At 40.1% G+C, this 26862-nt stretch overlaps 1 protein-coding gene across 3 annotated transcripts in view; it reads left to right on the forward strand.

Annotated features, from left to right (window-relative positions):
• ctnna1 (catenin (cadherin-associated protein), alpha 1) overlaps positions 1-26862 on the forward strand; it is a 91712-nt gene that overhangs the window by 59558 nt on the left and 5292 nt on the right. For all 3 annotated transcript variants that reach the window (XM_084718610.1, XM_084718611.1, XM_084718612.1), the window contains exons 14-16: positions 2787-2897; positions 7361-7542; positions 14439-14544. In XM_084718610.1, the coding sequence (XP_084574736.1) occupies positions 2787-2897; positions 7361-7542; positions 14439-14544 (399 nt within the window). The remainder of the gene's footprint in view (positions 1-2786; positions 2898-7360; positions 7543-14438; positions 14545-26862) is intronic.

Raw genomic sequence — 26862 nt, forward strand, 5'->3', positions numbered from 1 at the left:
CCAGCTGTAAGAAGGTTTTATAGAATAACTTGTTTAACTACTTAATAATGCCAAATGTATTGTTTTGTGTATATTAAGAGAAAGGAGTGGATTTGTTCAAACTTCTTCTCATGTGTAACAGTACCTAATTATGTATTTTACACATTGAGTTGCAATGTGCTGGTTGGTTGTATTATGCCATCTTCCATTATTTTCAACACTTTAGTCCTTTGAATTGAAATCATTATTCTTGACAGCACATTTTGTGTTGACAGTGGTGCTCCAAAAACTGTGCCTGGGCTCCCATGAATAATGCTGCTCAGACATAGACAAAAAACAAACGAGAGGGGCACCATTATGCAGTATTTGCATTATAATAAGCAATTGATTTAAGATGGAGGTTTTAATTAGCATTCTTTGGTTGGACGGTGAGCCAGAGAACTACATTCAATTTCCATCTGCCCCAGCTCCACTCTTGTTATCCAGATTGATTAAGCTGTTAACATTGGGCCTGTGGGGCAGGCTGAACACTACCTGGTGGGTGGATGTGTGTAGGTGCGCACGTGTGTTAGAAATAACAGAGGATTTATGAAAAATCTCACTTGCTTATAATTAATCCGTCAGATTCATTCTGCCACTCTTAACTGTGAGCAGGAGATAGTGGCGAGACTCCACTCGAACGACACCCATTATCTTATGAGAGAATTATGTTGCTCCCCATGGGTTTGCCGAGATTTCTTGATCAGGTGTGTGAGGTAGTCATCACAGGTTTTCAGCTGCTTAGCAGGGAAGTTATGGAATTTCTAATAGCACCTATACAGCAGTCTCATCCAGCCTGCTCTTTAATTGCTGTTGTTTGTAATGAGATTAGACAAGTGTATCAAAAACATTAATTTCTATCTCGAGGAACCCTCTGCTTGGCTGAACTGTCCCTCAGTGGCACAGTTTACATGTGAAACCAGACATGTTCAGCTGAGTCCAAAGAAATATGAGACGACTGCTCTAGAGGGCATGTCCACACACACGCGCCTACATGCGTTCACTCTCCAGCCATCTCTCTGTAAACGCTCACACGCACGCGTCGCACAGTGGCCGACTCTTAAATCAGAACAGACAAGTGTGTGGTTGGGGCTACTTAAGATAGACAAGTCTTTAACCTCTGTAAGTGGTGCACAGGCAGCCTATGTTGGATGTCCCTTGGATATTTGACAGGCGAACAGAACCCTCTGCCCACCTGCAGTGACATCAGAGAATATGCCTCCCAGACATCAAACTGTCTCGAAGTCAGGGAGCTGCTGACAGGGAGATACAGGGGGCAGCTGTCGTTACCTTATGATTTGTGCAGTGCGCCATGGCCCAAGGTGATTTTGCTGGCTCTGTCCTTAAAAAAAAAAATAATAAAATAAAAATCTGCGGCTCACAGAGGCTTTGAGCAGAATGTTACGAAAAGAATAGCAAATTTACTGTGGGACTGCCCTGTCCGTATCTACAGCAGCAGACAAAAATGGGAGATAAGACTAAGGCCTATTTACTATACTGTAATTTCAGCACTCTCCTTGCCTTCTCTTAACTATCGCACTTTAGATACCATCTGGTCATATGTTCCACATAGAGTGATAACAAGCGGAACTGAATATTTCAGCTTCCAGACACACAGTGGAGATGCTGGACATTATAAAATTAAATATTGATTAACGTATTTTGCCACAGCATGAAATGTGGTATTAAAATTTAATTTACAGTGACAACCGTAATACCTTGACAAAACCTTTTTTTTAATTTAACTGCAGGCTATTGTTGTCACATCTCTACAGTAGTGTCCCGTTGGGTGCTCATCATGAGCTATCATTTCTGAGCCTCCCACATTCACAGGTTATCTGTTGCACAGGCCACAGCAGGTGATATCTCTGCCCCACTGAACAGCATTGTCTGGGCTGAAAGAGATGCCTATGAGTCACTACAGCTTTGTATCTGAAACCATACCCCTATTCCCTTGAGAACAAGAGCATCTCTACATTCCATAAAGCAGCGTAAGGTTGTTCAGAGACCTTCAGCTATTTTTAGATGTGAGGGCTCCAAATCCATTACAGAAGGGAGGTATTGAGACAGCTGGATAAGCACAAGTAGCGGCACAGGCGTGATAATGCACCTCTATCTGTCCACATCATCTTCCCTGTGCCCGTATCACTGCCAAATACATTTTCCTGTCAGTCAGTATTGTATTTTGCCTTAAGCATGACCTGTTGAGATAGAAATTCTTTTGAATATTAATATTTATAGAAGAATACTTGTAGCTTGTTTTGCATTCAGAACTCGGGAAGAGGTGAAGGATCAGAGATGAAGTAACAACACTCAAAAAGAACACAACTCATGCCTCACCCGCCTTTCTCCAGATAGCAGCGACAGATGGGACTGAAGCGTTTTGCTCCCAATATGTTTCATACCAGCTTGTACCTTCATTTTCCCTCTCAAAATGCACAGGCAGCACATTACACTTGATTTACAAATTCATTTAGAGTTCACAGTTTCTTGTACCAAGCTATGGGGAAGAAGACATTTATCTGATGCTGCCCTTGCTGGCAGCGCCAAGGCATTTCTCACAGATAGTAAGCAGGTTGGTTATTTAATAGTGCTCAGAAGGCTGTAGTATGCCAATATTATTTTATGTTCTCCACTTACAACTAACTGCTTTTCTCACCCTTTTCTCCTTTTTCCTCTTGTTTTTTCTCCCTATCCTATTTGTCTATTTCAATCTCTCCTCCTTTGCCCTCCACTCCCCCCCTTTTCCCTCTCTGTTGTCCTATTAGACTCCAGAGGAGTTGGACGACTCTGATTTTGAGACGGAAGACTTTGATGTTCGCAGCAGGACCAGCGTGCAGACAGAGGATGACCAGCTTATTGCCGGCCAAAGCGCACGGGTAAGTTCTCCATGGCTTCTCATAATATTCATTCACTCATTCCTGAGTCTGATCTCCTGCCAGTAAAATCTTCAGTTGTCAGATGGGATCATTAATACTTTTTTGAGAAATGAGAGATATATGCAAAGGAAGAACACACACAGTATTATTAATATTTTCCATTAAGGAGATTTCATTCATTAGTGGCCCACAGAATAGAGTTTTACCCAAAGATGGCTGAATATCGACTTGACAAACTTGTGTAGCATGCTTCAGTTATTGAGTTGAATATTATCATCCAACTGGAGTAAATTCCTGTGACATGTTTGTCAGTACATTAGAGATAAAACAATCAAATATAATTTTGAATACTATATAATCAAAAGAGCCATTTGATAACTTAATCACAAGGCTGTTGTTTTAGAAATTAGGAGTTCACTTTGTTTTCTATGAATTTGTAACAGTACAGATTTATTTCACATTATGCTCATGTTAATGTAACTATTGTTCTTTCAAACACTCCACCCCCAGACTGGCTGTTAATTGGTTACGCACAGTTGGCTTGACGCCACCATAACAAGTGTGACCCAAGTATTTGTGAGATGTTTGTACTCTTGTTTTATGAGTACAAACAGTTTTTCAACTGTATCTTATTTGTTGTTACCCACAACTCACAAACACTAAGAAAGACTGATGGCAGAAGTTTACGTCACTCTATTTCTATAACAGACTGTTGATCTTTCCATGGTGTCTTCTTTCAGTCCAATTCATACTTTGACAGGCTTCACTAAGAGGCTGAATGCGATGAATTAATAGTCCAGATCAATTATCTACCACACCATCTATCTTTCCCCCAAATATCATGTCCTAGTCTGAACCAGTCAGTTTTTGTTGGTGGTTGATGCGTTGAGTGTTCAGATTAGACTTTTCAAGCTCTCTATAGGCTTCCTGAAAAGGCTCTCAGCACATAATATGTCTGCTATCATTTGCCCTCTTCATAGAAGAGGTGAAATAAAGTGTGACTCCGAACTCACAAGAGCTTGGATTGCTCCTCTGTCTGTCCTTTTGTCTTGAGTGCTATACATTAGTCAATTTGAAAAGCCAGCATTATGGGCAAAAGTATGTGTCACTAGAAACTGAGTTTGAATCACATTAATCAAAATTCTTATCAACTTGAATAATTGTATTGAAAATCTGAATCGAATTTCATACTTCTGTAATTGAATTTATTAGTTTGGAACTGAAATCCTGCAAACTTGAAACTGAATGTAATATTATGAAATTGAATTAATTTGCACAGAAACTGTATTTGATCCTCACTGAAAATTCAATTTTTAATGTAATTATTCTAGTTGAGCTATTCAGATTCAAATATAAATTATTAAAATTCAGTTTCTAGTGACACATATTTCTGCCCATACCGTACTGCAGTTCTGTCTGTGTTGGTATCTGCCCCCTTACCAAACAGCTTTTGCCCATTTCAAACTCAAATTTAATTGTAACTTCAGAGGCCAACTGCATGAATAATAAATAAATAATATGGAGTCATAAATTAATATCATAAATCCCTAATGGCAGAGTGATCCGTCAGTACATTTCTGTGCTGTTTGTTTTGTTCACCTCAGATTATGTGACTGTTTTGTTAGGCTGGTGCTTCTCATCGTTGCACTGCTCTGAACAGCTCTGTTAAATCTTTGGTGACTCTAGAGACAAAGTCCTATTTACCAGTAATGGAATGAACGCTCTTGCGATGATATTCGATTTCCTGCTCTTAAGTGTCTGCCCACTTCGGCTTCACAAGCTCATTCATTGAATGTCTGATTGCCTGTTTGGAAGCTGCCCTTTAACCGTCTCAACCCAAGAGAATAGATAGAAATGGTGCTAAACACATTTGCACATGATATTAAGTACCGCTAAACAAATGCCCTTATATTGATCTTCTTCGATGGCCAGAGGCAGAGAGTTCAGTAAATGTATATTTTCCCACAAGATGTCACATAATATTACTTGGTAGCTGTGAACCCATTGTTGAACCCAGCTTTTGCAGTAAAAAAAAAAAAAAAAATTATAGTCCCCACTTAACCTGAGCCAATCAGTGAAATGTCCATCCCAGACACTGATGACATAGCAATTGATGTAGCCATTTTCAGACTTAGGACTTCACTCCTGCATGCCTATTAGTCATTTTGATGACTAAAATTCAGCACTAGAGTGAAAAAACAAGTGACTGTCCTAATAAAGATACTCTCAGTGGCCACTTTATTAAATTATAAAATCAAATGGAATACAATATAACAGCTCAGCCATAAATTCTGCTTTTACAAAGATAATAATGTTCAGAATTTAATTGTAGTTCAGTGTTTTTTAACTGGACTGCATTACATCGAGAGGTGTTTTACCCACACCATTTCAAATTATGAGGGAGGAAAAATATTACCTTGCGAGGCAGCTGGATTGCAAGATCATGCGAGAATCCATTTTGCTAGGCTCCGAGCTATCTGTTTGTGTCTGCACCTGAAGTGGTACAAGCCAGTCGGCGTCCTCGGAGGGACTACTGGCAGGTTTTCGGTGCGCTGGTAGTGAGCAGCATCCATTGAAACGTCTTGTCTCAAACAAACAATGGCAGCTCCTGAAGAGGTTGGTGTAGATACTGTGATAGCATCAGTTATATCAGAACTGGAGGGTATTTTTTCATTCAACGAAGAACAAAAAACAACACTGGCTTTTCTCAATGGAAAAGATGTTTTCGCTCTCCTTCCAGCTGGCTTTGGTTTGGTGAGTTCCGTGTCAGATGTGATAGATGGTTCATCCAATCACCTGCCAGGGATTTTCATGAAAGTGCCTGGCCTTTTCCAAACAGTTTCTGTGGACGGCTTCCCATATGGTTCTCTGTAACAAACCATCTGGTGTGTCAGGTTAGGAAGAATATTAGAAACAGATTTCAGTATAATGCAGTCCAGTACAAGAACAGCGCTAACTATAACCTTAGTAACAAATGAGTGCTTTTCAAAGTTTTAACAAAAAATGAAACATTTGTGGCTTGTTTGTTTGATACCAATTGTGTGTGTTTGCTTTCAGTGATGTAAATCTGAACATTCTTGCCAGACGTTTGTCCTGTTTTTCTGCTTTATGTAGTGGGTCATACCAAGAAGATAGTATTTAAAGGGATAGTTCAACAAAAATTTAAATTCAGTCATTATCTACTCATCCTAATGCCGATTCAAGGTCAGGTTTAGTTTTTTTTAGTCCACAAAACTCTGGAGTTTCACAGGAAAACCATCACTGCAGATTCTCCCAAACTGCTGCTTGCCTGGCATAATACAAGTATCCTAAAGTCCTGACATACCGTTCACTTGTGCATGCACACTGTCACACCACACACACCCAGTTTAGACAGTGTGCATGTGAGTGTGGCTCCAAGCAAAAGATCTACAGTGAAGACTTAAGCTAACAGCATGGTGTAAATGACGTCTTTCAAGTCGACTTGGCATGTCGGCTCTTTAGACTTGGATTACTCCAGACCAGCAGTATAAAAGCTTTATTATTGTTGTTGTTGTTTGTTCTTTGGTTGTTGTTTTACATTTGAAAACTGGTCACCATTCACTTACATTGTTTGGAAGATTCTGCAGCACTGTTTTCCTGTGAAAATCCAGCAGTGTTTTGTGGACTAAAACACTAAATCTGACCTTCAATCACCATGAGGGAGTAGATACTGACTGAATTTTCAGTTTTTGGTGAACTACTCCTTTAACTGGGAACGTCAAAATGATCTGAACTTGATTATGTATTACGTCCGAAAATGTTTTAAATAGTGGCCATGGGTATAATATATGAGAAAGATTTGCATTCTAGCCCTCACAGTTCCTCCAGCACTTTGACATAATCTTATTATCATGTTTAGCCTGTTGAATTGGTTTTATAAAGTAATGGAGAGAAGAATCCTCCAAGCACATGCTTGCCAAAAAATTGAATTTATTGTTTTATGAGTATTGATAATCATTTCCTTCCGTTCTTCCTTTGATATATCCATTTCTGATTCCTCCTTCCTCTTTTCTCTTGCCCCTGTTTCGTCTTAACTACATTGTACTCAGTTAGATTAGATTCTGTTTCGAGCATGTAAAGATAAATGCATGAAATATACATGAAAAAGAATATTAACAATAAATAATTAATGTCTGATTGCATTAGATGGTATTTGTGTACGTAATGAAGTGAGACAGTGAAGTGAGTATAGCTATCACATCACAGAACTGTATGAAAGAAGTTAAAGTAGGAATGCTGTAGTGTAGTGCACCATAACACCATAGTAGTTCTCTGCTTTGATCTCGAGCACCATGCTATTGCCTGGCAATCCATCCGTGCATCCATGGAAACCATAGGGGATGATGTAAAACAAAATACCCTGGAGACAGAAATGGCCTGCGTGACAGTGTGTTGAGGTCTAGCGTGCTAACCCTCTACGCTTTCCATAAATCCTCCTTTAGGCTATCATGGCCCAGTTGCCCCAGGAGCAGAAGGCGAAGATTGCAGAACAGGTGGCTAGCTTCCAGGAAGAGAAGAGCAAACTGGATGCGGAGGTATCCAAGTGGGATGACAGCGGCAATGACATCATTGTGTTGGCCAAGCAGATGTGCATGATCATGATGGAGATGACAGACTTCACCAGGTGAGTTTGGACTAACAGCTTGGCTCACAGCCGGGGCAATTTTTCTTCCCCAGCAAATGATGGCCCGTTTTGTAATTGTATATATTCTTCTGGCCTCAGAAGACACCTGAATGAATGGTTTGTAGCGTGGCTGCCCATTTTTAGTCAGTAGCCTGTGTATTTGTCTTTGAGTCTTTGTAGCTCTGTCTTCATTCCCATGCCGATGTGTATATGTCATCTTACAGTCCTCACATTAATATTCCAATAGTCATGCCATTCAACGAAATGCCCCAAGACAGAATGCATGTTTAAGTTAAGCCAAATACAATCACCCAATAAGCCTGCATTTGTTACCCAACATTTGCCCGTATCTGCACAATACTATGCACACAGTTTAACACTACTGTTCATGCATCAATGCTCTTCATTTTCCCTAAGCAGCACTGTAGGTGGGATTTTCTTCTTGATTATTTTTCCATCCTCCCTTAATCTTAATATGCACAACCATAAGCAGTATGTCAAATCTCTCCCTCTCTCTGGTACATGAATAAAGATGGGTGTGCACTGTAAATCTTAAATGGACAGTCTCACTCAGCAGAGCTGCTACAGGGTGGCCATATTCACCCTGTCAAGAAAATAAAGATGGTTGAGATATGGTTAGGAGTGAAAATTCTGTAGTAGAAAATAATAGAAAAGAATAGTATGAATCATCTCTCATGGCTTCAAAACATCCGTCTACTAAAAACAAGAAGTGTGAAAGTTTCTGTGGTTACAAACAGGGTGTTTTCTGAAAACTTAAAAACTTGGTTCATACTTAATGCATCAATAAGTATTGATTTCTGCAGAAAAGCTTGTTGTTGTTTGGCACATCTTACCAGTCTAACCGACAACTTTAGAGAGATGAAAAATGCATTTAATTTTAATCAACATCACACAGGCTTCATAACATCAGTGATCCAAATCTAACAAAGATTTTAAAACAGAGGATTGTTACCTATTTGCCACTCCCAAATCAACTGATACCCTTCCCCAGACAACATTAATGTAATGATTTCTGAAATTGTAAAATGTTTGTTTTTTTCCTAAGTAGTGTTCATAAACCCTTAAAACACAACAGAACAGACATACCTAGGATATACATTTTTTCAATTTAAATTTTTTTTTGAATGTGCAAGTACTGTGTTGATAGATAAGTATAATAAACCTTGAACTCTGGTGCTTAAACTAATGCACAGCGCTTCGAATCTACCAAGGTCTCACAGACCCTTTGACATGCATCTCTCTGTACTGTATGCTTGAATACCACAACACTTCAAGCCATCATAGTTGTATTCACCATAGTTAGACATCCCACCACCCCATGCAACAAAATTCTAATGTTTTTGTTTCCTCTGGCGGCCGTTTGCCAAGGGATGGGACACTGACAAACAAGGAATTTAGGGACTTTGAAGGAACTTTATTTTGAAAAAAATACAATTATGAAGATTGTGTTTTGTAAAGGAGTCCAGAAATGTGACAGAAGCTACTGTAGCCTCACTGACGGATCATCTGAGGATCACTCCCTGCTGTATTTTGTGTGTATGATAGTGTGAATGCATGCGTCTACATGACATCGGAATTTATGGCTATTTGTGGTAATATTGACACTTTGTGATTATTGTTGGACAGCATTTCCATCTCTGCATGATCGTCTAGCTCACACGGTGTGAGTGCGTTTGTGTGTTGGTGTGTGTGGAGGATGTGAGGAGACATTTTGAGTGGCTGACTCTATTTGCGCCTGACTGTATTTGTATGACTGTGCCTTTTTAAATTTTCAAGTGAATTACTCAGAGGACATTTTGTGCCTAACTCTGAGTCACATCCGTAATGACTATGAAATGCTGCCTCTCTATCTTCATGTTCTGAATGGGTCAAAGATCCCAACTCCTTGGCCAGAGAAGTACAATACTGGAGGCTGTAGCAGAGTTCAAAATACTAACACAGCCAGTGATCTGAGTGAGGCTGCATAGAACCCTGCAATTTACTGTTTGCTTCGCATTCATCCAAAGAAGCGGGAAAAAAATAATTGCTGTCTTTTGCATGTCATCCACTGTACACACATGTAAATGGAATGCAAATGATGCTGCTTCCATCTCAGGCTGCCACCCATGTTTCTTTATTAGATGGCGTCACTGGTGTGTATATATTTTAAGAGGTTATTGATTGCAGTAACATCTTTATATCAACATGCAGGCTGTCTCTCTCAGTTTTACAATATACAGCAGACCCAAGGAAAAAAATGAAATCTCTCCCATAAGTAAAACAGCCCAGTGGGGCTTTTAAAATACTGCGTTTACTGGAAAACATTTTCTGCATTTACACCATTACAGGCTTACAATCACTGGCTGGGAATTACTTAACTAAATGTTTTCATTTTGTATAATTCCAATGTAGTTTAAAAATCAGTTTCTGTGGATGCCTCCAATCAGAAACAACAAAACTAAACGGGCAGAGAAAAGCAATCGGACAAAAACCAAATATGAGCTCCGTTGTGAATAGGTTTTTGGGAAATGCTGCATAGATTCTCAACATTTTGAGTGTTGATGTGCCAGTATCAGACTCTCAAGCACTGAATAGTAGATGTGAATGTTTGATTAGATTTTTCTTGTTTATACCGAGTTATCATAAGCGTATACGCCTGACGAGGCATTTTATCATCAGTAGCTGGATTTTAACCCTTAAGTAAAGCAAACCTCTCATCCCCTGCATATTTCATTTAGAATTTAATAACAAATCACCACATTAAATTGTCTTGAAAAACAAGACGTTTTCAATTTGGAATGCCGTTCCATAGTTGCATTTTACCAACGGCTCAGGTGATGTATGACTAATCTGTGCCTGTCACTTAGCAACTGCAACCATGTGACCTCCTGAGCTTATGTGCTTTGTTCACACAGTTCTTCATATATCATGTGTAATATCAAATAGCCCAGCATCTGGATTTGCATCATTGCAATTTTAGAAGAATTAACTTTATTTGTTTTAAATGTTTGCATCATTTGTTAAATGTATATAAATATAGAATCCTGAAGGAGGCACATTTTTAGCTCAGGTTTTTAGTATTGTTGTGTAGTATCCATCCTGGGTTGTCTAGGTAGACAGCTGTTTCTGCTAGTTTGGAGCCAGTTTTGCATTCAGAGTATATTGGCTCAAGCTTTAATGTCTTTGACCTTAGTGATGGTCAGTATGGCCAGAATTCAGTGTTGATAAGTACAATATATTTTCTATGCTCTGTCATTGCCTTCAGAAACAGAGGTCATAAAAGAAAGCCATGGGAATGGATTTTGTGTCTGTGTTGTTAATATTGCAGTGACTCAGAGTTTGTTAATTTAAGAGCTAATACCACAAGTTAGTGTTGTGACTTGTCTTGTTCTGCACTCTGAGACTTTGCCTTGTATCCGCCTGTGTGTGTGTGTGTGTGTGTGTGTGTGTGTGTGTGTGTGTGTGTGTGTGTGTGTGTCTGTGTCTGTCTGATAGAACACACATGGGTGATTGTCAGGCTGAATATATATCTTCACATTATGCCTTGACTCTCGCATGCGGCAGTAGCACATGGAAGGTCAGTAGCTGGCTAATTCAGCCCGCACCCAAATTATTGCCCCCTCAACCTTGAGCTGGCACAAAGCCCTGCCAAGGTTAATGCTGTCTGAAGTAATTGTCGTGGACCTCTCTCCTGACAAATCTGCAGAGAGTGAGAGAGATTCTTGTTGACTCCTGCATCGCTTATGGCTGTATGGCAGCTCTCATGAATAAGGCATGTGTGGCAACATGCAACATATTTGGGAGCCACCTATCTCAGAGCATTCTTACAGCCACCTGGAGGCCTGCAGCTGTCACCAGACCCGAAGTCTTCAGTCCCTTCTCCATGTACATGAAAATCCTACAAGGGTGTCCTCTTGTCAGGAGGTCTCTTGTCTGTCTCTGTGGCCCCTTTGTGCTTTTCAGTATCATTGGTCACCTAGGCAGAGCTGGAGATGGTGAGGAAATGTAGTAGCTAGCCATTTATTTATTACAAGTTTGTATTTAATACCAATACCAAGCTTAGTATCTTAGTACCAAAAATACTTAAGATTGAAACAATACTGGTTGAAAACTTCATACCTAACAGCTCAGAAACAGACAGTACACAAGGGTTAACCCTGCACATACAGTACACGGGCACTGTTATGTTCAATAAATTTACACTGGGGGTCAGTGTGCCTTTTTTAAAACTGGTCTTTCTGACATGATAGAGCCACTGTAGTTTAGAAGCAACATGTTTCTGTTGTTAGTATTTCTATGCTCTTGAGCTATTGACCGTTTTAAAATAACTTGTGTGTAATACTGTCTTGCAGGTGATGCAGTATTAAGCACAAGTTGAAATATATTTGACTTGAGTGAAAAGATTGAGTATATTGCAGGGCTTTGCAGAGTGTTGTGTGGAGGGGACCAGGCAGAGTGGAGGTACAGAGCTGACACTCGCCAACAGACAACTGCTGAGCGCCAGTGAGTTCTGGGGAGAATGTTAGGGGCAGAGGAATAAACACCCTGACTCACATCATATTCTGTTCTGATCCACTGTACTTTACTTCCAGAATGTATAGAGAGGAGAGGGGAAAAAGAGACTGGAGGAAAATAACAGTAAGAACTGGAGTCTCTTGACTACGGAGCTTAGTCAGTGGCTGAACTGAACACAAACACACACCCTCGAGGGTGAGACGAAACTTTGCTTCACACAGTTCTGTGTCAACACACCAATTCTGACCCACAACAAAAAAGTATCAGTACCTACATTTCAGTAGACTATGCAGCACTATTTCTTAGGGCTAAAGCAAGGCATATTTTTCAGAAGGAAACTGGTGGTTGGGGAGAAATCAGTGTTTGCTGTATTTATGCATTATGATGGAATGTTTTTTATTGGGGCAAACTACATTATACTAGCAACGCTCTAATAAAAACACTCCATGCAAGCTTTTTTTCTCCCCACAGAACGCATCACAGTGCCTCCAGCGCCGTCTCCAGGGGTTGACATGTCCCCGGAGAGCTGCCAGTCTGTGCTCTGACGCGTGCCCCCCTCCCCCGCACTAGGACCCCGGCTTGCTTTACAGCAGAGCAGCAGAGGGAGAGCAAAAGAGGGGAAGGGTTGGAGATGGGAGCAGAGGGAAGAGGAAGCGAGAGAACAGAACACAAAATTCCATCTGTTCTGGGTTGGATAGCTCATTTTTTAGCCTGGAGAGAGCAGCTTTGAATCCAATTTGTGCCTCTTGCCAACTGTGTCCCAGAGTCCCTTGTGGGGGCAGGAAAAAAAAGGCAAATGGCTGACAAGCTTACAGTGGGTCAGGTCAGGGCTGGACTGTCCCATGTTGGGATGGGCTTCATTTGGCTCAAGAAGGGTCAAGAATGGATGTTTAGGACATTAGGATGATGACCAGAGCCTTTTTAAATTGGCTTGTTCTCTCATCCCTCTACTTTCTCCTTTTGTCTTTGGCTCCCCTTGTTTGTCCCACACCTGTGTGAAAATGACCACAAATTAAGAGCTTGTGCGTGCGTGTGTTGTGTGTTCGTGTGTGCGTTGTGTTTTTGAGGGCAGCCAATGTTTCTCTTCTTAGAAACACACAACCAGTCCGATTTGCTTCTCGGTCTTCTAATAAACCCCTGTAAAGCTGCTTAAATAAAAGGAGCCGGTTTGAACTGAGAATTTCTGTGGTGCCAGACAGCCATATGGCAAGGGTGACCGCTGTAACACGATGGCCTCTTGAATTTAGGATTTCTTCAGAATTAACAAGATAGTTTTTAAAGGAGAAATATACAATATATTTACTGTACTAAATCTGAAAATGATCATGATAGACCATGATTAGAGATTAAGGGAATATGCCAAGTTGAATCTGTCATAGGAATGTTGTTGCAGGTATGTGTTCCTTTGAAATATCCATTCTGCTGTAGAACAGCTATTTTTGTTTTGCCGCGTGTGATTCCACGCACAAATGTCTAACAAGTAAGTTAGTGTCTGTTTATGAGTCATAAGAAATCATCTATAGTCTTTTAGGAGTAGATGGAAATAACTGTTAAATTGAACAATATGTTAATGGAGTCTGGGACTGAAACTTAAACTCCAGAGTGTGTATTTTCAGAGCAGTGGGCTTTTGTTTTCAGGATAAAGAGCTTAGATTTACATTGACAGACAAATGACGGTTATAAACAACTGATCAACTTACAGTGTAGGTCTTGTCGTTGCTTGTCAGTGTCAAAATATAATGTTACGCAAGTCTTGCACTTGTTTGGGTTCAGTGTTCCAGCAACCTGCCTGAGCTTCAATCTGGGGAATATTCAACCTATTTAATGGACTGTCTATGGCTCCAGCTCTTTATTTGGACTGCTGTTTTCATCTGTGAATGCTAGGATGTTACATATTGTTCCTTTAAAAGCATGTTACCAGTATATGCTGTTTATCGTATGCTAAAAGTACAGTGATAAAATAGTTCAATACCCTGTTTGTAAGCTGGTGATGGTGTTACAAAAGAGTTTGATAGAACAGCATCACGGTCCCGTTCTTTAAGCACAGCCCTGAGAGCAAAGGCTGCCCTGCTGCATTTAATGGGTTATAAAATGTTCTGAGCTCTGGCTGAACAATATGATGCCAGAGTGTGTTCGTGTTTTGTGTGTCTGGAATCATCTGTGCACCAGCATACACATGTACTTGTTTAATGTTTTCCTGAACTATTCCCGTAAGTCACACTCCTCTATACATACTCGCCTTTGACCAATAAAATAAAAAAAAAAAAAAAAACCTTCCAAAACAAACAGCCGCTCCATGACTGAGATGCTGCTCCTGCATATTGAATGAAGCTGCAGGAGATCAGAAACAGTGACTGATCTTTCCACTTTTTTCTCTCCAGGGGGAAAGGGCCACTGAAGAATACGTCTGATGTCATCAGCGCGGCCAAGAAAATTGCAGAGGCAGGATCAAGAATGGACAAGCTGGGTCGCACCATCGCTGACAATGTGAGTCTGTTAATGAAGCTCCATCCCGAAGGGTTTGATCCAGACTACACCTTTGTTCTAACAACCCCAATACATAATTAGAATTGTATCAGTGTGCCACATCGACACTGTCGGGGCTCAGTAAATGAGCAACAGGAGCAGCAACACAAAGCACAAATAAAAGGAAAATTACTCACTTGCTTATGTAGAAAAATTGTGGCACAAACTTTGTGACATAAACGCTTATGTCATGTCTATTGTGAAATGAACCATGCTCCAGGATCATATTAAATAAGTATTACTTAATGCGATAATGGAGTTTAGGTATTTATCAATAGTCAGTGTATTTCCTGCAGCAGATGAGAGAGTGGCACCAGCATGGAAACTAAGCAATGCACTGCTGTGGACAGGGTCAACAACAAAAGAACTTGAGCCACTTATAAAAGGTCCACCTAAAAAAAAGTAATAGCACTGTTAGTGTACGATTTATTTAGAATAATTTTACTACTTTATTTTACCATCACAGAGCTTTTTCTGACAGGGAACCACCATTATATGAGCCAAACATCGCTCTCTCCAAACCAACCAAACTTTGGGTTATATCAATAATTTTACCTTGCAGAACACAGATTGAGGCAGCGGTAGACCAGCAACTCCTCCGTTCTGCAAGGTCAATGTACTGATTTCACACAGGGATTTTGGTTGGCTTGGACTGAGTAGTATTTGACTCATACAAGGGTGGTTTCCCATCGGAAAAGGCTGTCTGACATCTAAGTAAACCAGTGAAAATAATTTAAATATACTGTAAACTTAAAATCCGTTTTGTTGCTGACCCTGTCCAGAGTAGTGCATTGTTTAGCTCCTGTGCTGGTGCTCTCCTCTGATTCTCCAAGCTGGTGGTGAGCCAGCCCACATCTTCTGTAGGTAATAGCGAGTATCATTAAGTACCTCTTACATTCCCACTTCAGATAATACAAATTGTCCCATTATCTTTGCTTTCCTGTTGAAATGTTGATGTAAAATCTCAGAATGTGCTCAAGGAGTCCAACTTATGTGTAATTGCTGTGTAAAAAGAAAAGATCACATGCATCACTCATCCTACTCCTTCCACAATAAGGGGGCATTTCATCATTGTAATGCTCATTACTTTACCTCAAAAGTAAATTTACAATCTACTAAGTCTTGACTACACTACATAAGTTGACACCATGGTGTTAGAGTGGAGTAAAGTTTTTCATTACCCAAATGCACAACTTGTTCTCAGCCTCTTTGTCGCTGAAGGAACTGACATTTCTGTGCGCAGCTGCGCTCATGCTGAGTGTGAAAAAGCAAAGCTTTCATAGTGATTGCATGTTGTCGTGCCTTCCTTTAGTGTTTAAATGTTGTCCTGAACAGTGTCTGCATGTGAGCCAGATTTATAGACTCAGAACAGGAGGCAAACTTTCCTTTGGAAATATTTTATGCTCTTATTACTTGAAGACATGTCTGCTGAAAAAAACATCCAGTACACAAAATTTCTTTTTGCAGAGAGATGCAATTTATTTTATTATTTTATTTTTCCTCATTTGCACGTTTAGGAGCAAATCCAAGTAAAAAGCTGGCATGGCACATCCCTTCAGATGTGAACGACTGCTACGATTTGTGTTATTCATGAGACACCCCATACCAGTCTTTACCAATTTCTTTCAGGATCAAACACTCCCTCCCTCCAGTTTTTCCATCTCCCACTCCCCAATTCCCGATTCCATCATCTCTCCACGTCTATCCCTTACCCCAGAGACTATGGTCCTTGACATAGGGAAACACACATTCAATTATCCATGGCCTCATATTTCACTTAAATACTTGCACTGTACCACACCTCAGGGAGACACTATATGATTTATCCCCCAACTTATTCATGGGGCCATCTCTTAGGCAGAGACTTATTGCCTCTGTGACTGCAATATGTATACATTTTGTTGCTAAATCATGGAAGACTTTGGTTGTGATGTTTGCAACCAGACACGGTTGTCAGATTGAGGTTTTCTCCCATGAAGACATTGCTTGCTTCTGTGGTTTAGATGTACCAGCTGTGGGTTTCTTCCACTTCTATCCAAGAACACACACTCAGGAAGGCACACAATAGCTTTAGATGTTTACTGTAAGATTTCAATTTCGATAACATTGGAGGCGTTTGGCAGTCTCTGTTACTACAGTTTTGTTGACATCTCTGCTGATATGTTGGCAAAATGTTGCAACAGCCAGCAGAAAGCGTCTTTGTTAAATAATTAGATCATTCATATTGGATATTTCAGGGCTGACTCCAGCTCATGGATTTTAATGCTATGCATTGGTCATTAACAAATCTGTTTGAATCTATTTGGCCCCATAAGTAAATATTTGTCTCTAAACAGGCCAGGTTTCCCCATGCAAGGCAGTGGTTAATTATTGATTTAAGGATTATGTAGCTTCACGTCACAGCTTTTTTCTACAGGTTGTTTGTGTAATGAGAAGAGACGTGATGGGGCTACTGGGGCACTTGTAATGTATATTCCAAATGAACTGATACCGGCAAAAAAACAAAAAGTGGCTCACATTCAAATGAGATGTAAGAGGTAAGAGGAAGTACCTTTGTGTCAGTGGTGAAAGATCAGGAGTTTCAATTATGCCAACACATACTGGTAACATCTGCATTTAGCTTTCAGCGCAGATCATCTCCCTCATAGTTTGACATAATGAGCTGCTGGCCTCCGAGAGCCCTGCACATCTGATATTTTATTTAAGGTGCCCTCAGATCCTTAATATTACAGGCCCACGTCTATCACAAAGTAAAAGTCTGATCTGTTCTGACCTAATTGCATCCGAATCATCTGAACAGGGAATAAGCCGTTCTGGAAAGTGACTTTTTTTATGCCTCACTGCTGCTTTTGAAGATGCTTATTCACTTTAATGAAAACAGTGTTATCCCCCAAAGAAAACAGATGGGCAACTGTGCAGGTGTGTGAGTGTGTGAGCGTGCTTATATATGTGTGTTTGTGTGTATATGCCTCCATATGAACACGTCTGTTGACTGGCCCACCTCAGTACAAGCACATGTGTATGGATGTGTTAGATTAAGTGACTATTTCATTCTCCCATGCTCAATTATTTGTATGTTCTTGTTTCTTTATCTTTTCTTCTGTGTATGTTTGTGTGTGTACACTATTATGGGATTTTGGGGTTTGAAGCACTCAAAGTATGAATAAATGAAGAGCTTTGGCTGTTGGAACAGAAGTCTTTGCCAAGAGTGAGGACCCCTCCAGCCTCTGAACCCATCCAGCTGTCCCTCTTAGCCTTTCCCTCTCAGCAGAGACCAAAACACTAGCAGACCAGGCGACACTCACCCGTAACACATCAGCCGGTGCTCCCAGGGATGGACACAGGGTAGAGGGGAGGAGGATGATGGAGAGATAGGAGAGGTAGAGAGGAGGGGGTGCATTTGTGTGGAGAGAGGAACATCCCTCCTGAGAGATGAATCCATTAAGAGTGCTTCGCCTTTTAATTAGCAGTATAATTGCCAGGTGGCAGTTTTTTTAAAAAATTTATTTATTTACAGAGGCAGTTTATATTTAGGGCCATATCTCTAACAAAGCAGGAGATGCCACAGGCCCATTTGCAGCAAAAAGCATGGCATGGTGGGATGGTCTACAGACTCCAGCAGCAATAGTTAAGTGAATCACCACCAACATGCACACATACTGACAGAGTCAGAGGAGCAAAGGCAATGCTGGGACTGCTCATTAACCTAGGCATATTAATCACTTGTGCTCTGTGCCTCTGGCCTGCAGGGCCTATGAGGGTTTACTCCTCATATAAAACACATCGGCAGATGGTCCCCGACTGATAGCACAGCATCTCACCCTACATTTTCCTTCGCAAGACTGTGTCGGGACGTGTTTGAGTACGTGCATATTGTGCATTCACCGGAGACATGCAGGTGGACATGGTCTAGTTTGGGGTTTCTGGAAAACAGTTAAATATGTGTAATAGAGCCTTATTAAAGTTTAAAGAAATGAGTGTAGTGCAGAGATGAGCTGCAGGATTTAGGTCAGTGCCGTACAAAGGTCTGCACTGCAGTTTATTAAGAATTTATGACCCTCCTCTGCAGGGCACCTTATGAGAATTCCATCTGAGCAGGCTGGTAAACAAATAATGCTATGTAATTGAGATTTATAATGCAAATGTGTTAGCCACTATGTAGCCCATAAATTTCTGCTGCTTGCCTGCTCACCACATAAACACTTGCATGTACACATACAAACACATGCACATAAAATAAGGCTTGCATATTTAGAGAATGGGCATGTGCTAGCCGTGTGTGTGTGTGTTGTGCAAGCTTTATTCTCATGATGTATACTGACATACATAGTGTACTTTTCCAATTTGCATTCAATCAGTGGAGATTTATGGTGATCCATGGGCTCTGTTGCTGGTCACAGTCTAATCCCGGCTCTGGCCCTAGACGCTTTACAGCAGACAGGGTTGTAAATTACCTACTGCAGTGGTGGAGAAGCAGAATCACCCAGAGAGCCCACAAATTCTCAGCTCAGCAGTTCAAGGGTCAGCCCTCAGCCAACTGCAGTTCAGCCCAACCAAGTGAAGCCCACCTTATTTGCTGGTTGAGGAAATTTATCAACTCCCAATTGATTGTTTTGAAAGGCATTTACCCGTGAGAATTCGACATTTTAATGTTTTTTTTTTTTTGTCAATCCTGAATGCTCAGTAAAAAGAGGCTGGCCTTGAAAGAGCCCCTATAGGTAGAGAAATCAGCTTGGAATGAACATGGAAAGAACCGCCAAACATCCTCCTGAGATGGTTGTATAAAGTTTTTGGTTCCTTATCAGTGGACAGATGCTTGATACTTCAGGATGAATGAAGAATTAATGAATTTGGGCAGGATAAATAGTGCATAGCTATTGAATACATTTTAAAGCTTTGAAAGCCTTGGGTATGGTCTTTCTCTTTCTACTTGCAAATGTGAATCTCACTTTTGGAGAAGTCAGATTTTAAGTGAGCCAAAAAGGAGTTAAGGGTTTGGCCAAATAAAAGTTAAAGTCTGAATGTCAAAAAGTTAAAAGTATAAATGTTTTAACATGCCTGCTTGTAGTTACCTACTCTGTAGCAGCCGTGTTAAGTTATCAGTTTTGCTTACAAGTGCTACGGTGAAATGCCTGACTGACAGGTGCAGCCTGAACATTAAAAATTGATGAGGGCCATTTAATTGGTCCCTGTGGTTACCTCTAAAGGCGGCCTTTTTGGCTTGCCCCCAGCTTGATTTTCTCCTGTCATACCCAGACTCCCTGTCTGCTTCAATGTCACATTAACATTCCCAAGTGCCAGCGTGATTGAATTGGCCCCACGCAAATATGGAGCATCTTTTTAGCAGATGCAATGGGGAGAGCAGATCTGGCTATCATCACTCTGTTTGAAATTGATCTTGATTGATATTGGTAGACCATGGCAGATTTATATTTAGCCATTGACGGTAACAGAATCAGCACCAGACAGACGAAATCTAATGTGCAGCACATTAACAGTAAAGTCCATTAACTAGACTGTGCACAGAAAACACCAGTACACTCGTGTGAATGTGCCTATTGGATAGAAGTCCGGTCTGTTCTTTCTTTCTTCAGTGGTTTGAGGGCCACTCATATATCTTCACTTAGACCTTTCAGTTATATTCACCATCACCACCACTGTTTTCAAGTTTTAAATTCTGTTTAATATGTGAAACATTTTTTGTGTTGGGATTTATTCATCTTAAAGTGTCTATACACTACAGCTTGGAATCAATCATTTCCTGTCTCTGTGTAGCCCTATCTTCTACTTCAGTTTCCACCTAAAGTAACAGAGTGGTCTTTCCAGTGCTTTGTTTCCTGTATCTCCTTAAACTATGCTATGGATCTTAGTCGCTCTGTTTTTCCTCTGTGGCAGTCAGCACACTGTAAGAGAGAGAGAAATATATATATATATATATATGTATATCTGCATCCTTGCAAACCCCCTGTGGCAGTTTTGAGGTGTAATGGCAGATTAATTTTCCCGGTGGCGTCTTGTCCTGAAGGTCCTTTCTCAGTTTAGGCACAGTTAATTATCCACAACCCTCTACCACACACACAGGCACACACATGTCTTGATTTATTTTTCTTTTTTTTTTTCCCCCCTCCCACTGATAGATGTTTTTATATGTCGGTGCAGTAAAGCTGCATGGTGAAACATGCTGGCTGGTCCTTGGTTTTAGATTTGTTTTCTTCCCTTTGAGGTATGAAGATCCAGCGACAACGCCACACAGCGAAGCTCGCCGAACGAAGGTTTTTGTGTTTGTTTGAGCTTGTCTTTTAACTGTGGCAGGAGAACAAATTGGCCTGTCGGTATGTTGTGATATGGGATGATTTATAGGGTTGAGGCATAGTTATCTGTGTACTTTTGGAAATAAAAACATATTTTTTAGCTGTTAAGCTGTACTTTCTCTGGTTCTCTGGATAACTAGGCCAAAGTCTAGAGCAGGGGTTCCCAGCTTTTTTTTCTCAGTCGAGGATCCCTTACAAGATGGAAAATATACCAGGGACCCCTTCATGTATGTCCATAAGAATAATAAGAACAACACAGGAGAAATGGAAAGATATTAGTCATGTATTACAAATATCTCTACCACCAAAATACAATAATAGTCCTGCCCTGGCTTTTGAATATGAAATTGAATATAAAACTGGCTGTGGAAAGGAAATAGTTTGAGTCAATAAGTCATGATTGCTAAAAGTCAAATAACACAGGCTGTAATGAACCCTTTGGTAAAATGAATAAAGAAATTAAGGCTGGAGGGATTCGTCAAGGTAATCTGCACCACTGCTGTTAGTTTTACACCCTGTGTCATCTAGCAGTGTTATTCGAACAGTTTATCCTTTCTGTTCACTTAATCAGCCACGTATGAGTCAGAATTAAATATTAATAAGACAAGTTTTTAATATTTATTTTAGTGAAGTTATTGTTGGATTAATCGATACCTTAATTGATAACAAAAATACAAAAGCATCATTAGATTAATCGTTTAAAAATAATAATTGTTAGAGTAATAATTTTAAAAATAATCATTAGATGCAGCCCAAAGAGAAATACATGTTTATATTATGATAATTTAAATGACCTGACCTAAAAAGTTTAATTGACCTCTTGGCAGAATGCCATGGAGCCCTTCAGTGAAGATCAAGGAAAAACACTCGAAATTCCCTCTCTCAGATCAGATGACAGTGGGAGTGTCTATTTTCTCATGACAGTGAGTGACTGTAAAACAAAACATGACAGAAAACACCTTCTGTGTTCGCCGCCCTGTGGCACTCCCCAACAGTTTGCTGGCAGCGGCACATTAGAATGCTGCCGTGTCAGTAAATATTGGAAATTGGCATTTCCTCTGGGTGATGCGCGCTGAAAGGTCAGTGCTGGGCGGCAGCAGCACAGTGGCTCTGCCTCTGTCTCTTCTCTGTATAATGGAATTCAGTGGAACTGCATGGCATTTCCAATGATGGGACCTGACCTTCCTGATCATCATTTATATCATGGACATTACCCAACACGTAGCACAGTGAAATCCTTTTGTTCAACATCCTGCTCTGTCATTCTTATTGCCTCATTTCCTTTTTCTTATTGGGCTGTGTTTTGTTGTCGGGGGGAAAAGAAGATTTGTGCTTTTGTTTTAGACTGACCGAACTTACTGCAGCTTAAATGTTAAGGAATGCAAAATAAAGGAAGAGCTACCCACACATTTAGAAAATGAAACCCTCATGAATATGGAAATACTAAAAGTCATGTAAGCCATTGTTACTTAAGAGATTCAATTAGCAAGTTAGAATAATGATCCACTACCCCTTTGACCCAACTTTAATGTTTCGCCTTTATTTTTCTGAGGAGACACTTGCAGCCAGCAGTGACGAGACCAGAACAACTCCACAAGAATCACTGACATTTCTACATGTTCTGCAGGCTCCCTTTGAGAGATGGTGACTCACCTTTTCTATTAGTTTGCCTTGAAAAGATATCCAGAGTTGTATGATGAAGTCTCTAGTGCCGCTCTTTCTGCTTTGCCATCTCTCAATAGTAGCTGACAAAGCAAGGTTAACTGTCCCAGACCATAACTGGCCACACAGCATGTGGGGGAAAAAGCCAGAGGCTATATCATCAGGCTCGAAGAACATTTTACAGCAGCACGCAAAAGGAGATGGGACCAAAAAAAAAAAAAAAAGATTACACTGATGGGCTGTAATGGTTGAAGTCACTATTAGAGGAGAACATCAGTCAGTGAACACGAGTGATGATCCCTTTCTTTTCACACTAGAGCAAATTTTGTTTTGTGAAATGGAAATGGATTGTATAAATAGTAGGGCCGTACTGACTCCCTTTTATTCATTCTCATTCAAAGCTTCTGTTGAGTTTGATTATATTTTGAATTGGAACAAAGGGATTCATTTGATTAAAGAAGTAGTCTTTTTTTTTTTTTTTTTTTTTTAATTCAATCAACTAAAAATTATTGTCATTATCGATTAATCTGTCAGTCACTTTCTCAAGCAATCAATTAGTTGTTTGGTCTTTTAAATATCCTCAAATGACGTCCTCAAATGTCTTGTTTGGCCCACAAATCAAAGATACTCTGATTATCATCATAGAGGAGTAAAAAACAGAAAATATTCACTTTTAAGAAGCTGGAAAAAGAATTTTGACTTTTTTTCTTAAAAAATTACTCAAACCAATTAATTTATTATCAGAATAGTTGGTAAGTAATTTAATAATTGATTCATAATCCATTAACTGTTGCAGCTCTAGGTGTGTGCCTCTGTGTGCAGCGAGTGCTGATTTAGAATTCAAATGTCAACATTTTGAGCAAAGCTTTGAAGTTTCAAATTATTCTGTACAGCCCTGATAAAAAAGTAGTAAAGATAGATGCAACATTCAACATAACTGCTGGTTCATGATGTTTGCACAACATTAACATACAAGTCGAACAAATAAACCTTCATTCTGGGCCCCATTTATTAGTTGATATTAGCACTATTAATTATTCATGCCATAAATGTAAAAGCAGAGAGGATTTCTTGTTGAAATGTGAGTTACAGAAACATCTGGCTCCTGGAAACATAAATGCAGCACAGTGAAGGTTGTCTGCGAGGTACTTCAGCTTCTGAAACGATGATTAACTTGTGAATACCTCTCAAGTTAATCACACAGGGCTTCTATTTGCATTACCAAAACAATCCAAGGTGTTCTTGTCTCTTCTCTGTGCAACTTATGTATTCACATGTCACAGTCAGAGCAGCCTTGCAGAGTTTCCTGAGTGCTGAGTGAAGCCAGCAGCTGAGCTGAGTATGAGCACAAGTGATGCTTTCACAGTGCCCTGCTCTCAGCCGTCTGAATACTTCCCCAAGCCCTCATTAGCATGGCTGCTGCATTCAGCCTCATCCCAGGTCTTTGCTATAGCATGTGTGCGTTGGTGCGCACACACACGCACACACACTGTTCGTTCTTACTTACACCCCCCCACCTCCCTCCTCCCAACTACAGTTGAATCCTCCTGTCTACGTCCCGTTTCCCCAGTTGGATTTCTCCCCTCTTATTTACTCCTCCATACTGTTCCCCCTCTGGCTCACTCTTCATCCTCGTCTTTTCTCCAACTACTTATTTTTCTCCGGTTCTTTCCTCTGTCTCTTTCCTTTTTTTTTTTTTTTTAACCTTCCTCCCTCCCTCGCCCATTTTCTACAGTCTCTCAGCCATGTATTAACTCCTCTCCTGTATGATGATCATCCCCTCCAGCGCTCTTTCCCCTCATCTCCTCTTGCATACCTTTCTTTAATAGAATGTCAACTCTTACATTTCCCTCCTCTCTACTTAGCCCATCCTTCTATTAATCAGGAGTGGATGGTAACGATGGAGAACACTTTTATTAATATTTTTAAAGGACATCTATAGAGCTCTCAATAAGGAACTAAATCATTGTCATGACTTTAGTTGTATTGGTTTTGTGACCTTGTGTTTACATAGGACGGGTTTCTTTGAGTCCAGTGAAACAATGTGTCCTTATTTAACTACAACACCCCATCACTCTTGTGTATGCTGTGTATGAATGAGGACAGTTGTGTTGGATGCATGCATCTACATGTCTGGGAGCGAGGGCACCGTATTCAGCAGAGCGAACCACACTCACAACAGGGATACTGACACGCTCAGCAGGATTTGACGCATCACAAGTCCTGGTGTGTTGGAAGTGTCCAAAAACTTTTTGCATAGAGAAAAGAAAACTGGGATTTCCTGTTTGCTTTAATAACGGTAATGGCCATTATTGAGAGATGACTCTCAGAGATTACCTAAGACTTTTTTGTTATCCATCGTTTTGATGGATAGGGTATTAAAAAGTTCTGTCATTCTGTATTTTTACCTGTAGTTTTAGTTTTCATTTTTTTAATGACAGTGAGACATGGACTATTTAATGGAGCTGTCATGATGCCAGAATTTAAAACTTTGATGCAATGCTATTATATATATATATATATATATATATATATATATATATATATATATATATATATATATATATATATAAAAACTCAATTGGTCTTTCAATACCACAGCAAAAAGAAAAACATTCCAAGACAAACAAAATGTAATTTTTTTCCTTTGCATTTTTCTTAATTGACAACCTGCACACAGCGCTGGTACAGAAATTGTCTGAACTGAACTGAGGTTAAAGCCTCAGTACTTTCCATTCTATGAATTGCTCATATTGTATGTTTTTAACATATGGTATTAAAATTATTTCAGTACTTTGATACTTCTGACAACTGTTTGATAGCATTTAATTTTCAAAAACAACTCCATTAGTGAAATTTAATATACAGAACAAATTTGCATTTGTGAGAACACGGAGAGAGGAGATGAATAGAGACAGACTGGTCACTTTTCATGTCAACAGAGGAGGTCTGCTGACAACACAAGGCGCTGCTGCTGGCTGATAAACATAGTTTTAGCCATTTCCATGTCCTTCATCCTCAACCCTCTTAAATCCTCTTTTTCACCTCATTTATCAAAAACATCGTAATTATTGGGCTCGGTGTTGCCAACTTGGCGACTTTCTCTGTAGATTTAGAGACTTTTCAGACCCTCTCAGCGACTTTGTTTCTAAAAAGCGACTGGCGACAAATTTAGCGACTTATTTAGACCATCAGAGAAAAGAAAGAAAAATATTCAAATGTAGTATATTGAAACAAATTCAGCTTAATCAGTCCACAGCTTGTCTGCAGGCGCTGCCGGCGTCTCTGTCATGGTAGATGACCTTGAGAGTTTGAGTTGAAATCACAGCCTTCAGATTTTTCTCATTGTTAAAAAAAATTCCATGAATGAGAGAAAATATTTTGTTAATGTGACCTCTGAAGTCCACTGTAATTTGCTCACATATATCCAGACAAAATGCCTCTTCATTTTGTCTAGACACATGCGCTCTTTCTTGCTTGCGTTCTCCAGCACTGACCTCACAAGCACCGTTCTGCAGAGATCCCATCAATTAAAAGATTGGCTGCGATTATATCCTGTTCACCTTCTCCCTGAACCCAGAATCAACAGCTGCCAGAGGACTCCTCCTTCAGACAGCCAAGCACCTGCAAATACTGATGTTTTAGCCTGTATTTTCACTTGGCCTACTCGCTCACATGGCCACCCCGGTGCTTTTCACAGGTATACTTAGTTTAGCAGGTGATGTGAACAGCTGCCAGCTTCTGATTATCTGTAACGGACTCCGTCTCGCCATGTCAAGATTGTCGGCGTGTCGGGTCACTCAGCTGAGAATCTACCATCTGATGTAAAGAGTCAGAGCCCCATCAGGGTGTTTACATTTCTCATTTGATGAGCAGCTAAGAAGAGTACTGTGGCCTAATTACTATGCTGGCAGGGGGCTTGTTTAGCAAACTAGGAGAGGGATTGGAAATGGTGTTCCAAGGTAAAACCCGAGTCTAATTATGATGAGATGAAATAATTCAAAAAGATTGCCAATGCTAAATGAGATGCATTTGTGGGGCACTTCACATACTGACACTTTCAAGTGGGGTTTATGATAATTTATTGGATGTCTCGGAGTTGATGATTTTTTTATGGCTCCAATGTATTTTGCTTTGTGTCTGACTTCTGACAATATTGTTAATGCCTTGTTGGAAACGATACCACTGCAGCAGGAGAGGCTTTTCTAACTTGCTAGTGAATCTGTGGTCTCAAAATTGTTTTGCCAGATATTTTAAATTTACTCTCATTGATTGCATTTGTCCTTTGCATATGTGATCTCCCAAC

The sequence above is a fragment of the Lutjanus erythropterus genome, chromosome 5 (genome assembly GCF_056507025.1).
Source record: "Lutjanus erythropterus isolate fLutEry1 chromosome 5, fLutEry1.hap2, whole genome shotgun sequence".
NCBI classification, from domain to species: Eukaryota; Metazoa; Chordata; class Actinopteri; order Lutjaniformes; family Lutjanidae; genus Lutjanus; species Lutjanus erythropterus.